Genomic DNA, 12,896 nt, shown 5'->3' with positions numbered 1-12,896 from the left:
TACCAAACCACCAAGTGTTTGGTAAACTTTTTTCCAAATGAAAAAAAAAAATCTTAACATCATCTGCTCTTACAGAGTTAGTGACATTTAACCACCAGCGCCTCCAAATGCAGGCCTTTCGTGTACTTTGCACTTGACCCAGCTGGTTCCATCTGATATGAAAACACTCTGTTACATGTGAATCAAGATGAGAAGGTGTCCTTAGCGTTGTTCCTGTAGGTTACGTGGTATCTGTCCTCCTCTTTCAATCTCCCATCCAGTGATCACCAGAACCCCTTTACATTCACAGCTGCCAGAGCTGAAGTGTGCAGTGGCACAGGAGAGAGGTTCCGCATCTTCCGAGCTGAGAAAACGTATGCTGTGAAGGCTGGACGGTGGTATTTTGAATTCGAGGCGGTCACTTCTGGAGACATGCGAGTTGGCTGGAGCAGGCCAGGGTGTCAACCTGATCAGGAGCTTGGCTCAGATGAACGTGCCTTTGCTTTTGATGGCTTCAAGGTGAGTGCGCTTTGCTGGGTGCCAGACGCTGGAGTTTGTAGGTTCCTGTCTTTGTAGGCTACTGTGGACTAAAGCATCCACATGCTGTGAGCTCCACACTGCCTCCCTGCATCTCCACTTGTTTTCCTTTTGATGGTGCAGCTTCCCAGGTGGCTCTGCGGTAAAGAATCTGCCTGCCAATGCAGGAGATGTGGGTTCAATCCCTGGGTCGGGAAGATCCCCTGGAGGAGGAAATGGGGACCCTCTCCTGTATCATTGGCTGGGAAATCCCATGGACAGAGGAGCCTGGCAGACTACAGTACTTGGGGTCACAAAGTGTCGAACACCAACTGAGCACACACACACGTAATATTAATACTGTGCTTTCCTGAACCTAAACTCAGAATATAGTTTCTAAGAGAACTTCTGTCTGTAGTCTCAAAACATTTTGAGACATTTTGAGACCCTTCACCCTGTGAAAATTCAAGACTATTCAAAGTTTAAGAAGTAAAATATTCTCTATCATATAAAAAGGGTGAATCATCCTCATCTATCAAAAGCATTAAAACTCTATATGCTAATGCAAAATATATCCATTTGACATAACAAGTCCATTATCCTCAAGCAATAAGTAATGATAGATATAAACATTTAATAGCCACAGTAATGCTGTTTGTTGTTTATAATCACCAAAAGTTTCCATCTTCAGTGTTATGAGTAATTTTAATTTTTTCAGTTTGATGAAAGCTGGTAAGTTTCTTCTTCTTTGGTACACTGTTTATTTGTACATTATATGAACATTGAAAGTTTACTTTTTCTATATAAAATATTTTAAAATTAAAAATATTTAGATATGAACATAACCACACTAGAATAGTAATAGTTTTGGTTGATAAAGTTATTGATATTTTATTCTTTTATCTTATTTTAATTTGCTAATTTTTTTCAGTAAATTTATATTCCTTTGGAGGGAGCTTTTTTCCTAATTAAAGAAAAAAAATTAAAATCAGCAATTATGAAGATATTTGACATTTGGGTAGCCAGGTGTGTGTCTAGGAAAGCCTTTTTGTACTAGAAATCAGTATTGTGTCTTCTAGGGCAACTGACCCACTTTGTTCTGAAATGTTACATTTCTTGAGTCCTATTTTCTATATCAGATAGATAGAAAAATTTAACACCTTTTGGTACCTAATTTGGTTAAATAAATTTTTAAAAAGTACAGTGTATTATACTTTAGAAAAATCATTGTTTTGCATTGGTGAGTATATTCTGTTATATATCAGTTTACAATGAAGATGATACATTAGGGGAAAATTAAAAAGATTTACTGATAAAATACTGTAATTTTGTATCTGTAAATCTTTGTAATATACTTACAGATTCAAAGGTCACATTTATCAAGACTATGTTTCAAATGTATTTATGAGATTTCACCTGTGTTATAGATAAAGCAGTGTTGACATATATATATACATGATTTTCGGCTTATTATTTCAGTAAATATCTAAAGAATATATTTAAGTTTGATTCAAACCCTTTCTCTACTAAAATGCTTCTAGTTTTCTATTTTGCTAAAATGTGAGTGCCACTGGTTCCAAGAAATGGAATTTTATTTTGAAAGAGTTGACAATTAGAATGTCATTTTCAGGGACCAGTTCCCAGCTGATTCTCTGTTCCTAATTCTCTGTATTTGGGGGAGTGGAGAAAAACAACTCGTATCCTGGGGAAGTGTTCACTGTAGTAGAAAAATAAATTTCTAAAGACACAGTTTTTCTTTTAACAGAAGGGATATATATAGGGTTCGAGTTTTTAAAAGAATAGACTCAAATCATGAAGTAGCATTTGAGTTTTTCTCAACGTTCAATGACATATGATGTTAATGTCAAGGGTTCAGAATCCCTGGGTACCTCCACATCCCTTAGCGAGTTGCTGTAGACAGATGGGCTGACTGCATTCCTACCCCCCGCTACGTTAACACAAGGGCTGCTGTGGATCGTGCCAGTCGCGGTGGGCGGGTGCCGTTCTGGCTGTTGCTGTGACAGTGACTCTTCTGTCTCCAGGCCCAGCGGTGGCACCAGGGCAATGAACACTATGGGCGCTCCTGGCAAGCTGGCGATGTCGTGGGGTGCATGGTTGACATGACAGAACACACCATGATGTTCACACTGAATGGCGAAATCCTTCTTGATGACTCAGGTTCAGAGCTGGCTTTCAAGGACTTTGATGTTGGTGACGGTAAGTGTACTGCGTCTTGTGTTGTTTTCACATTGGGATACAGGGAAGCTCTTTGTTCTGATGCCTCTTTACCAACCATCTCAGTTTGAGGGTGAGCAAGCAGATGAGTTGCCGCTGTAAACCACAGTGGTGCCCATAAGACTTATTGGATCCAAAAGCCTTGAAATGACTTAAGCAGAAACTCTCTCTGTACTTCGGAGCTAGGATTCTGCTAAGGCATAAATGGTTTTTATGAATGCGAGTAAGAAAATACAATGGCAGGCAAAGGATATTTTTCCACACATATTAAATGTTCATTTAGAACTTCTTTGTTCAATCAGCTGCTTATAGCTTCTTTTCTTTCATTCATTTCAAAAAATATATCGAAAGCCTACTGCATATCAGGCCCTCTCTGGATTCTGAGAGGAGTGAAACATTGTCTTACTGTTATGCAGACAATAGTTTAGCAGGGCAAGTTTGCACCTGCACAATTTCTATTCTGTGGATAAGTTCTAAAATAAAGAAATGCAGAAAATTCCATGGAGGCACAATGCAGGGTAAAGATACCTCTGCCTGTGGGGCTCTGAGATGACCTTGAAAAGGGTTGTAAGAGAAAGATAAAGCTGTTCATAAAAGAAATGAGAGGGTAGGTGTTTTATAGGACAGTACTTCCAATGGGTGGCCACTGTCATAAAATGAGGTTCTTTGAATTTATATTAATTTAAATGAAATAAAGCTAAAACTTGAGTTTCTTAATGACACTTGCTACATTTCACATGCTCAACTGGAGCCTGTGGTGAGTGGTGCCCAACTGAACAGGAGAGATACAGAACATTTAAATCGTCAACAAGAATTCTATTGAATAGTGTTAATCTAGAGCATATAAACAAAATAACCTAACACTGTTTTTTGTTTTTTGTTTTTTTTTTCAAAATGACTGAATATATCCTACTGGGGCTTTTCAGGTGATGCTAGTGGTAAAGAACTTACCTGCCAGTGCAGAAGATGTTAGAGATACAGATTTGATCCCTGGGTCTGGAAGGTCCCCTGGAGGAGGGAATGGCAACCCACTCCAGTATTCTTGCCTGGAGAATCCCATGGACAGAGGAGCCTGGAGGGCCACAGTCCATGCAATCAAAAAGAGTTGGATATAACTGAGTAATTGTTACTTGACTATATTAATATATGTATATATAGTCTTGGATTTTAAGATGTACCTCAATCAGTACTTTTAGAAGTCTATACATTTCTCACCAACCCTAAAAAAAACCTGAGCCAGTTCATTACTTGCATTAAGTTCTATAGTTATTCATTAACTGAGCTTTTGAGCAGGTGTACTGAGACATGTCAGACCCTTTGTGACCCCAAGGATTGCAGCCTACCAGGCTCCTCTGTCCATGGGATTTCCCAGGCAAGAATAATGGAGCTTATTGCCATTTCCTCCTCCAGGGAATGTTCTTGGCCCAGGAATTGAGCAGGTAAGCCCATACCTTTCAAGCAGGCATGACCCAGGGATTTGAGTAGGTGTGCCCATAGATTTCAAACATAGATTTGTGAAAATAGTAGGAATTTTGCCTTTTTATAACTTGTTTTGAATACCTGTATCTCTGGATAGTGGATGAAACTGATGTTGAAAGGTTGGCCTCGGTACTGGTGCCAAATTGAACCTCAGAGACAGAGTTTGGGGTGAAGCAGAAAATAGCATTATTGCTTTGCAGGCAAAGCAGGGCACAGTGGGTTCCTGCCATCAGAAGGATTTGGTGAGGAGTTTAATAGCGATTGGTTCAAGGGTGGGGTTACTGAGATCAGGGTGTGTGTGCATAGGACTGCATTTCTTCAGTCTGATCTCAGGTAATCTGCTAAGTATTTCTGGTTCCTTAATTCTGGAATGCAGAATGCTGGCATCCTCCATTTGCTGGGGGTTTTGGTTCTCTGAAGAGTTTATGTGTATCTTTTGAGTGCAGTCCCAAGGCTGCACTATTGTTTCTTGGCTGTTCCTCTCTTGTCTCTATCCCTCCCTTTCCTGATTAGTGACTGTTCGAATCTGCCCTGTGGAACTTGGGGTAGTTCAAGGAGGCCACAGTCTATTTCTTACAAACAAGAAATAGGGGAGAAGGAAAGGATTCCGGCTCAGGAGCCCTACAGGGTGCTCCCATTCTTCCCTTTAACCTTCCATCACCTATCTCCCCTCCTCTGGTTTTGTTTTTGAGATATGAGTGTCAGCATATCACAGGGAAGGTGAGAGAGGGTGTTTTTTTCTGTGTAATGTTCATACTGTCCAGTACTATAGATATAACCTGAGGTTTTATTTCTATAATTGTTATTTTAAAATGCTTGCATATTATGCTTTTATTATTTTGAAGTTTTTAAAATGACTTTGTACGTTTTGCATGTTTAATTTATACCACATAGATTCATAGAATGATGTTAGAATTATAAAGAGCTTTCTTGATGAATTATCTTAAAATTCTGTGGTCCATTCATTGGATTATTATTGGATGTGTTAAAAAGTATCCTTTTGGTCTCCAAAGCAGGTGATAAGTTTTATTTAGCCATGACCGTTAACTGTTAACTTTATAAGGGCTAGTCATAATTTTAAACTTTCTGGATGCTTGGGGCTGGTGCACTGAGACCACCCAGAGGGATGGTACGGGGAGGGAGGAGGGAGGGGGGTTCAGGATGGGGAACACGTGTATACCTGTGGCAGATTCATGTTGATGTATGGCAAAACCAATACAATATTGTAAAGTAATTAACCTCCAATTAAAATAAATACATTTATATTTAAAAAAATAAACTTTCTGCCATTAAAAGGACTACAAAGCTTATTCATGCCTGTAACTTTCAAATGCTTTTTTTGGAAGTGGAATTTTCCCTTTCTCTTCTAAATTACTTTACATAGCTGCTTCTTTTTTAAAAAATTGTTATTGGAGTATAGTTGATTTACAGTGTTGTGTTAGTTCCTGGTGTACAGCAAAATGAATCATAGATCCACCCTTTTTAAAAATTCTTTTCCCATATGGGCCTTTACAAAGTACACTCTACTCAATACATAGCTTCTTAAAAAACTACAATGGAACTGCTCTGGGTAAAAGTATAATATGTGGCCCTGAGTTGAGCTCTCTAACTTACCCATCACCATTAAGAGTGAGCCCTTGGGATGTCTACAGCTCAAAGGAGTATATTAAAAAAACTTTTAATTTAGGTCAACTGGAATATGCTGTGGTTGCTAAAGTATTAAAAAGGTTCATAAGTGCTCTTGTTCAGATTGTTATTATACCTAGCTTGTCCTTGTATCTGTCCTGTGCTTGATTTGATGTTTTTAAAGATCCCATAATTTCTTTTTGTTTCTGCAGAAATAGCTTAGTCATATGTAAAGCAATCAAAAGGACTATGTAATAAAATGGACAGAAAGTTTTCTGTCTATAAAACATATACATATATGTACACACACATGTGTATGCACACTCTGCACGTCCCTATCTGATCAGCTCAGTAGACAACACGGCTAAATATATTTTGATGTCTCTGCCTTTTGTATAGTTTACATAACTGCAATGATGTCTTGACCAGTATAAACTGTTTCTAGATAACATCGAAAGGAAAATTACAAAAATCTTTGAAAGACTGATGGGGTTATCCAGTTATATCCAGGTGGAGATATAGCCATCCAGTTAGTTCGAGGTGAGGATCTGGTTATTTCATAAAGATGCAATTGAGGCTTCTCTAAAAGGCTACAGATCTCTTTCCCAAAGAGGAACTGTACTGTCCCTCGGTGACCACAGACTTGACCTTAAAGCTTATATGTGATTTGAACAAAGAACAAATTGCTGAGATATACTGGCCTCTGGTAGAAGAACAAGATCTGTTAGTCTTTTAACTCCCCACAAAGGACCAGGACTTACATGGTCAAGATCAAGAGTGTTACAGAGCTGTAGTCCTGGAGTGGAGTTTTCAGACTTTAAAAGCTATTTCATCTATGTGGCAGATCCTCTTTTAGGATTCTTCCTTCTATTTGGATTAAAGAAACATCACTTCAGAGCATCTGTAGATAAAACGAAGAGATTAATTGAATCTTCATTTTGCAGAGAGTCCTCTGGCTATAATGTCAACTAAGGAATAGCGCTGGCAAGTGCAATTGCTGTCCCTGGTAAGGTTTTCTGTGAGTTCTTCCTTGTCTCTTCTCACTGTTAGACTGACAAACATTCAGGATCAAGATTGGGAAGAGACCAGGAAAAGAGGTAGCAATACCCTCTGTTGCAGACAGAATTCTAAGAGGACCTCTTAGAGTCCTGCTCCCTGGTAGACATGCCTTGTATAATCCTCTCTTCTTGAGTGTGGGCAGAATCTGAATGTGATGAGGTATAGCTTTGTGATTAGGTTAGTAATCAGTTGACTTTACAGAGATTAACCATATGAGCTCGACCTAATCAAGTCAGCCCTTAAAAGAGATTGGGTGCTTCTTGAAGTTGGAGAGATTCAAAGTATGAGATGAAAACTCCCAGGCTTGAAGGAACAAACTGCTCTGGTATGAGAGGGCCACATGGTAAAAATCTGAGAACAGCCCATGATTGCTAACTCACAAGAAAAAGGAGATCTTAATCATACAACTACAGAGAATTGAATTACTTTAACAACCAAGGAGCTTGGAAGAGGACTCTGAGCTTCATATGAGAACACAGTCCAGTCAGTATCTTGATTACATTCTTATGTCACTGACCAGAGAACCCCAATTATGCCATACCTAGACTTGCTGACCTATAGAACTGTGCTATGCTTAATCACTCAGTCGTGTCCAACTCTTTGCGACCCTATGGGCTGTAGCCCGCCAGGCTCCTCCGTCCATAGGGATTCTCCAGGCAAGAATACTGGAGTGGGTTGCCATGCCCTCCTCTAGGCGATCTTCCCAACCCATGGATCATGCCAGGTCTCCTGCATTGCAGGCAGACCCTTTACCATCTGAGCCACCAGGAAGACCTATAGAACTAGGAAATAATGGATGGACATTATTTTAAACTTGCTGTTGGTGGTGATTTGTTTCACAGCAACGGAAAACAAATTAATTGACCAATACAGTTTTAGTTTCAGCTGAACCTCCTATCAAAAGGCATCCTTGGGGGCTTTGTGCTGCGACCCCCGCAGGAGAAGATGAACGGGACGTGTAACTGGTGTACATTGGTGGACGTGCACCCGGAGGGGCAGTCTGCGGCGGGCAGGAAGACCTATGCCATGGTGTCCAGCCGCCCAACTAGTCATTCTCTGGCCTCAGAACTGGTGGAGTCCAATGATGGACACGAAGAGATCATTAAGGTGTACTTGAAGGGGAGGTCTGGTAACAAGATGATCCATGAGAAGAATATTAACCAGCTGAAGAGTGAGGTCCAGTATATCCAGGAGGCCAGGGACTGCTTGCAGAAGCTCCGGGAGGATATAAGTAGCAAGCTTGACAGAGATCCAGGAGATTCTGTCCATAAACAGGAGATACAGGTGGTGCTAGAAAAGCCAAATGGCCTTAGTGAAGGTCCCCTGACCACGTATAGCAGCCCACCCGAGGTGGACACCTATATAAATGAAGATGTTGAGAGCTTGAGGAAGACGGTTCAGGACTTGCTTGTCAAGCTGCAGGAAGCTGAGCGGCAGCACCAGTCAGACTGTTCGGCTTTTAAGGTCACACTCAGCCAGTACCAGAGAGAAGCCAAACAGAGTCAGGTGGCCCTACAGAGAGCAGAGGACAGAGTGGAGCAGAAGGAAGCAGAAGTCGGGGAGCTGCAGAGGCGCTTGCTGGGCATGGAGACGGAGTATCAGGCCTTACTGGTGAAGGTCAGGGAAGGGGAGACAGCCCTGGAGGAACTTCGGAGTAAGAACGCTGACTGCCGCACAGAACAAGAAAAGGCTGCTAACCTGGAAAAGGAAGTGGCTGGGTTGCGGGAGAAGATCCACCACTTGGATGACATGCTTAAGAGCCAGCAGCGGAAAGTCCGGCAAATGATAGAGCAGCTCCAGAACTCAAAAGCTGTGATCCAGTCCAAGGATACCACCATCCAGGAGCTCAAGGAGAAGATTGCCTACCTGGAAGCCGAGAATTTAGAGATGCATGACCGGATGGAACACTTGATAGAAAAACAAATCAGTCATGGCAACTTCAGCACCCAGAACCGGGCCAAGACCGAGAACCTGGGCAGCATCAGGATATCCAAGCCCCCCAGCCCAAAGCCCATGCCTCTCATCCGAGTGGTGGAAATATGAGCCCAAGGAGATGGACGTTGCTGCCGCCTCTGGCCTGCGGAGGAGCCCACCACCCCTGGAGGCTGCCAGCCCTGACTTTGACCTCCCAACTGCTCCCTGGCTGTGCTCAGGCTCGGGCTTCATGGTTCTGTATGCTGGGCAGACGGAGGACTAACACCCCTCTGGACACTGTGGCCTCTGGAGGCTGGTACCCTGCCTGCAGGAGCCAGGGCAGTAGCCTTGTTCCCGTATTTACTATTTCTCTCTGTAGCAGAGCCTCCCTTCTGTTGTAGATTGGAGTTCAGCTGCCCCAGAAGCAGGCCCTCCATGGGTCAGGTCGAGAGAGGTGATGAGATCTGCCCTAGAAGCTGGAGTCCTGGGGGAGCAGAGTTCCTTCCGTAAACATAGCTCAGTTCTTAGCAACAAACTGTTTTTCTACTTGCTCCACCCTCAGCCCGTGCGGAGCAGGGCCTCCTGCAGACAGACTGTGGGGTTACCTGTCATGGCCTGGTCAGAGTCAGTGAACCTCAACTTTGACCAGATGGTCTTGTCTTTGGGGGAGGGGAAATGTCCTTCAAGGCGTAGCTGTGAGCAGAAAGGTTCTGTGAGGCCACGGACAGTTATGGGCAACTTCTCTCTGCTGTGAAGACTCCCAGAACCTCTTAGGGTTTCCCCCTAAGTGGAGGTGCAAGATACACCTCATTCTTCTTGACTCAGAGCCTAAAAACTGTTTTCACTGGGTTACATCGATCTCAGCGAAGAAACTCTGTGGTATTTATTTTGCTAAGTTATTGGTGTTTTTCCTTCCATCTCACAACTGATTTAATCCCACAGTTCTGCAGTCTTCTCTTACGGTGTTTGGATTTACTTGACAGAGGGAAAAGAGCATTTCTAATGGACTCATCGATTTCAGAATGATGTTATAAGTCTTTTCCTCTCTTTTCTCTACCTGCTGCCTTTCCCTTCCTCCTCCAAACCTCAGGAAGGCATATATTTACCCTGAGGCATCAGGGTTGGCATGTCTGTTGTTTGGGGGAAGACAGCAATCAGGAGGGATTGAATCCCTCTCTTAACCCTACTGTGTCCCAGTGTTCCACCATCAGTTTGTTATCCTGGCTCTGAATGAACCTGCCACTTGTCTGTGTTTTCTTTAGGGCTCTCCCTGCAGCCTTAAGAAGGACTTAAGCAGCAGAATGTGGTACTCTAGAACACAGAAAAATGAAAAATAAACAAGTCTCTTTAGGTTCTCCTTGGCTTAAAACCAGAAGCCTTAAGTCTGTGGTTTCTGTGCATTGGGGCTAAGCTCCCATGCTAGCTTTGTTCATCGTGGTGTTCTGGTGTTCTTCACACCATTCCCATTTGTACAATGAGGGGGTTGCACCAGATAATTTCCATGGATCCTTCCAGTTCTGAGACTCTTTCCCATGGCATATTCTTTGTATGGTGAGTTTAATAAATTATGTTAATGTGTCTCTTTGAAAAAAAAAAAAAGGCATCCTTGGTGCCTGTCTATTCAGAATAGAACAGGAATTTATGCTTGCTCACTGCTCCACCTCAAGCATGTCTCTTCATCAGGAATCTTTAGATATATTCCCCCTATCCATATGCAGTTAACTAATCAGGAATTATTTTTATCACAAATCATCTTTCTCATAACATAGAAGATGTTCTAACTTTTACTCACAGAGGCCTGGTAGCCAATCAAACTAAGATGCATGCTGTATAGCAGGGACCTGAAAAGAGTTCTCCTGACTCATCCAGAGTCTGTTTCATCTTACCAAAGCCAGATTTATTCCATATCAAATTTGGGACTAAAGTTTTTTTTTTGTTTGTTTATTGTTTAAGTGATAATTTTTATATGGAGCATTTCTTAATACACTTCCTCCGGAGACCAGTGGAAGTAATTCTTACCATAACGGACAAGAACAGGGCTAGTGGACAATAAATATATTTTTATATATCTTAACAACATTGTTCTTTTGATGCTTTACTAGCCAATATATTTATGTCTGAGCTGACATTCTCTATAGCAATAAGAAGGAAGTTATGAAGATGGAAAAAAAATCCCAAGTCAAGTATGGCACAGATATAAAGACAGGTAGATGTAAGAAAAATTTAAATATAGAGTATTTATAAACTCTTTTAGTACTTTAGTATATTCTTGTGCTAAAAAGTGTCTATTCCTGAACTGATTTTCAAACTTTTAATATGACAAGGAAAAGAAATTGGCAATGTTAAGAATTGGAATAAGAGGAACAGCAATCTGTATTTGCAGATAAGGTAATCGTTTGCAGGGAAAACCCTAAAGCAGGGGTCCCCAACCCCCAGGCCATGACTGGTACCCGCCCACCACCTGGTAGGAATCAGGCCACACAGCAGGAAGTGAGTGGCGGGGCGAACAAGCAAAGCTGCATCTGTTGTTCCCCATGGTTCTCATCACTGCCTGAACCACTCTCTCCTTTTTCCACAATTTTTTGTGGAAAAATTGTTGTCCACAAAACTTGTCCCTGGTGGCAACAAGGCTGGGGACTGCTGCCCTAAAGAAGCTACAGATATTACTAGGAATAATTGGAAGATTTAGCAAGCTATCATTTCTATACTAACAGAAAACCTGTAAAACTAAATAGAAAACTCCATTTACAGTAATATTAGGAGTTTTCAGGAGTCACTAGTCATCACTGTAGTAAGGAATACAGTACTTTAAAGAGAAGATCATTAAACTTTATTGAGAGATAAAATTTATTGTGAGATTGATCATATATAATCAGCTGATCTTTGATAAGGATACCAAAAACGCAGAGTCAGAAAAGATTTATCTTTTCTATAACCGGTGTTGGGATAATAGGATATTCATATGCAAAGAATGAAATTGGACCCTTATGTAATTCTGAACCATACGGAAAATGTTTCTGTGGCTGTGCACAGCATGGTTTTGAGCTATACACAGAAATCAACCCAAAATGGATTAAAGACTTCACCATAAGACTTGCAACTTTAACATTCTTAAGAGGAAAACATAAAGGAGAAGCTTTTTGATAGTGGCCTTGGCAATGATTTTTTTCAACAGGAACAGTCAACAAAAGGAAAAATAAAGAAGTGGAATTAAACTAAAAACTTTTTGTACAACAAAGGAAACTATTAACACAATGAAAAAGCAACCTCTGGAATGGGAGAAAATATTTGCAAGTCACATATATGATAAAGCGTAATCCAAAATAAAGAATTCCTGCAGCTCATTAGTAAAACCCCAAACCAACAAAAACCAAATAACCCATTTTAAGAATAAGCAAAGAAACTGAATAAATAGGAAGAGGTACTCTATGTTACTAATCACCAGGGAAGTGCAAATCAAACCACAATGAGATATCACCTTACACCTGCAAAAATATGTTAAAAAAGCCCCTAAAGATAACAAATGTTGGTGAGAGTATGGGAAGAAGGAGTCCCTGGTACACTATTCGTGGGAATGAAAATTGGTGCAGCCGCTACGGAAAAGAGTATGGAGGTTCCTTAAAAAATTTAAAATATAATACCATGCGATCTAGCAATCCCACTTTGGGATATAGACCTGAAGGAATAGAAATTAGGATCTCAAAGAGATCCCTGGACTCCCGTGTTCACGGCAGGATTATTCACAATAGCCACATTGTGCAAACAACCTAAATGTCTGTGGATAGATGAATGAGTAAAGAAAATGTCTGTGGTATTTTGCTATGGCAATTCTAGGAAACGAATACATGACCCCCCTCTATACTTACATCCCTAGTACCATTCTTAATTTACACTCAGTGTGCAAGAGCTTCATGTTACCAGTAGTTTGAAGAGCTAATCATATCCTTAATTTAAAGCAAGGAAGAGAATTATTTAACATCTTGCCAGATGGTGAGAGAATAGTTATCTTGGTTAGAGATTACCTGCTCTAAAGTAGGCTGTGAGTACGTATCTTGTGTAAGTGTCTCATTACACTGGAGCTTTTTCAA

General features: G+C 41.0%; 2 protein-coding genes across 2 annotated transcripts in view; both read left to right on the top strand.

The window, feature by feature from the left end:
• Nucleotides 1–12,896, top strand: part of LOC120865404 (ryanodine receptor 2-like) — an 803,227-nt gene that overhangs the window by 514,186 nt on the left and 276,145 nt on the right. Inside the window, exons 28-29 of the mRNA XM_040242681.1 lie at nucleotides 290–498; nucleotides 2,538–2,712. Coding sequence (XP_040098615.1) covers nucleotides 290–498; nucleotides 2,538–2,712 — 384 coding nt within the window. The remainder of the gene's footprint in view (nucleotides 1–289; nucleotides 499–2,537; nucleotides 2,713–12,896) is intronic.
• LOC120865403 (tuftelin-like) lies at nucleotides 7,815–10,390 on the top strand. The gene has a single exon (XM_040242680.1). It carries the CDS (start codon nucleotides 7,840–7,842, stop codon nucleotides 8,935–8,937), a length of 1,098 nt encoding a protein of 365 aa, XP_040098614.1. The 5' UTR covers nucleotides 7,815–7,839; the 3' UTR covers nucleotides 8,938–10,390.

Source organism: Oryx dammah, unplaced genomic scaffold (assembly GCF_014754425.2).
Source record: "Oryx dammah isolate SB20612 unplaced genomic scaffold, SCBI_Odam_1.1 HiC_scaffold_6, whole genome shotgun sequence".
Taxonomy (NCBI): Eukaryota; Metazoa; Chordata; class Mammalia; order Artiodactyla; family Bovidae; genus Oryx; species Oryx dammah.
This window is presented reverse-complemented; position numbering and strand designations above follow the sequence as displayed.

Coding starts and splice junctions, on each gene's coding strand:
- LOC120865403 (XM_040242680.1), top strand. CDS start 7,840: ATGAACGGGACGTGTAACTGGTGTACATTGGTGGACGTGCACCCGGAG.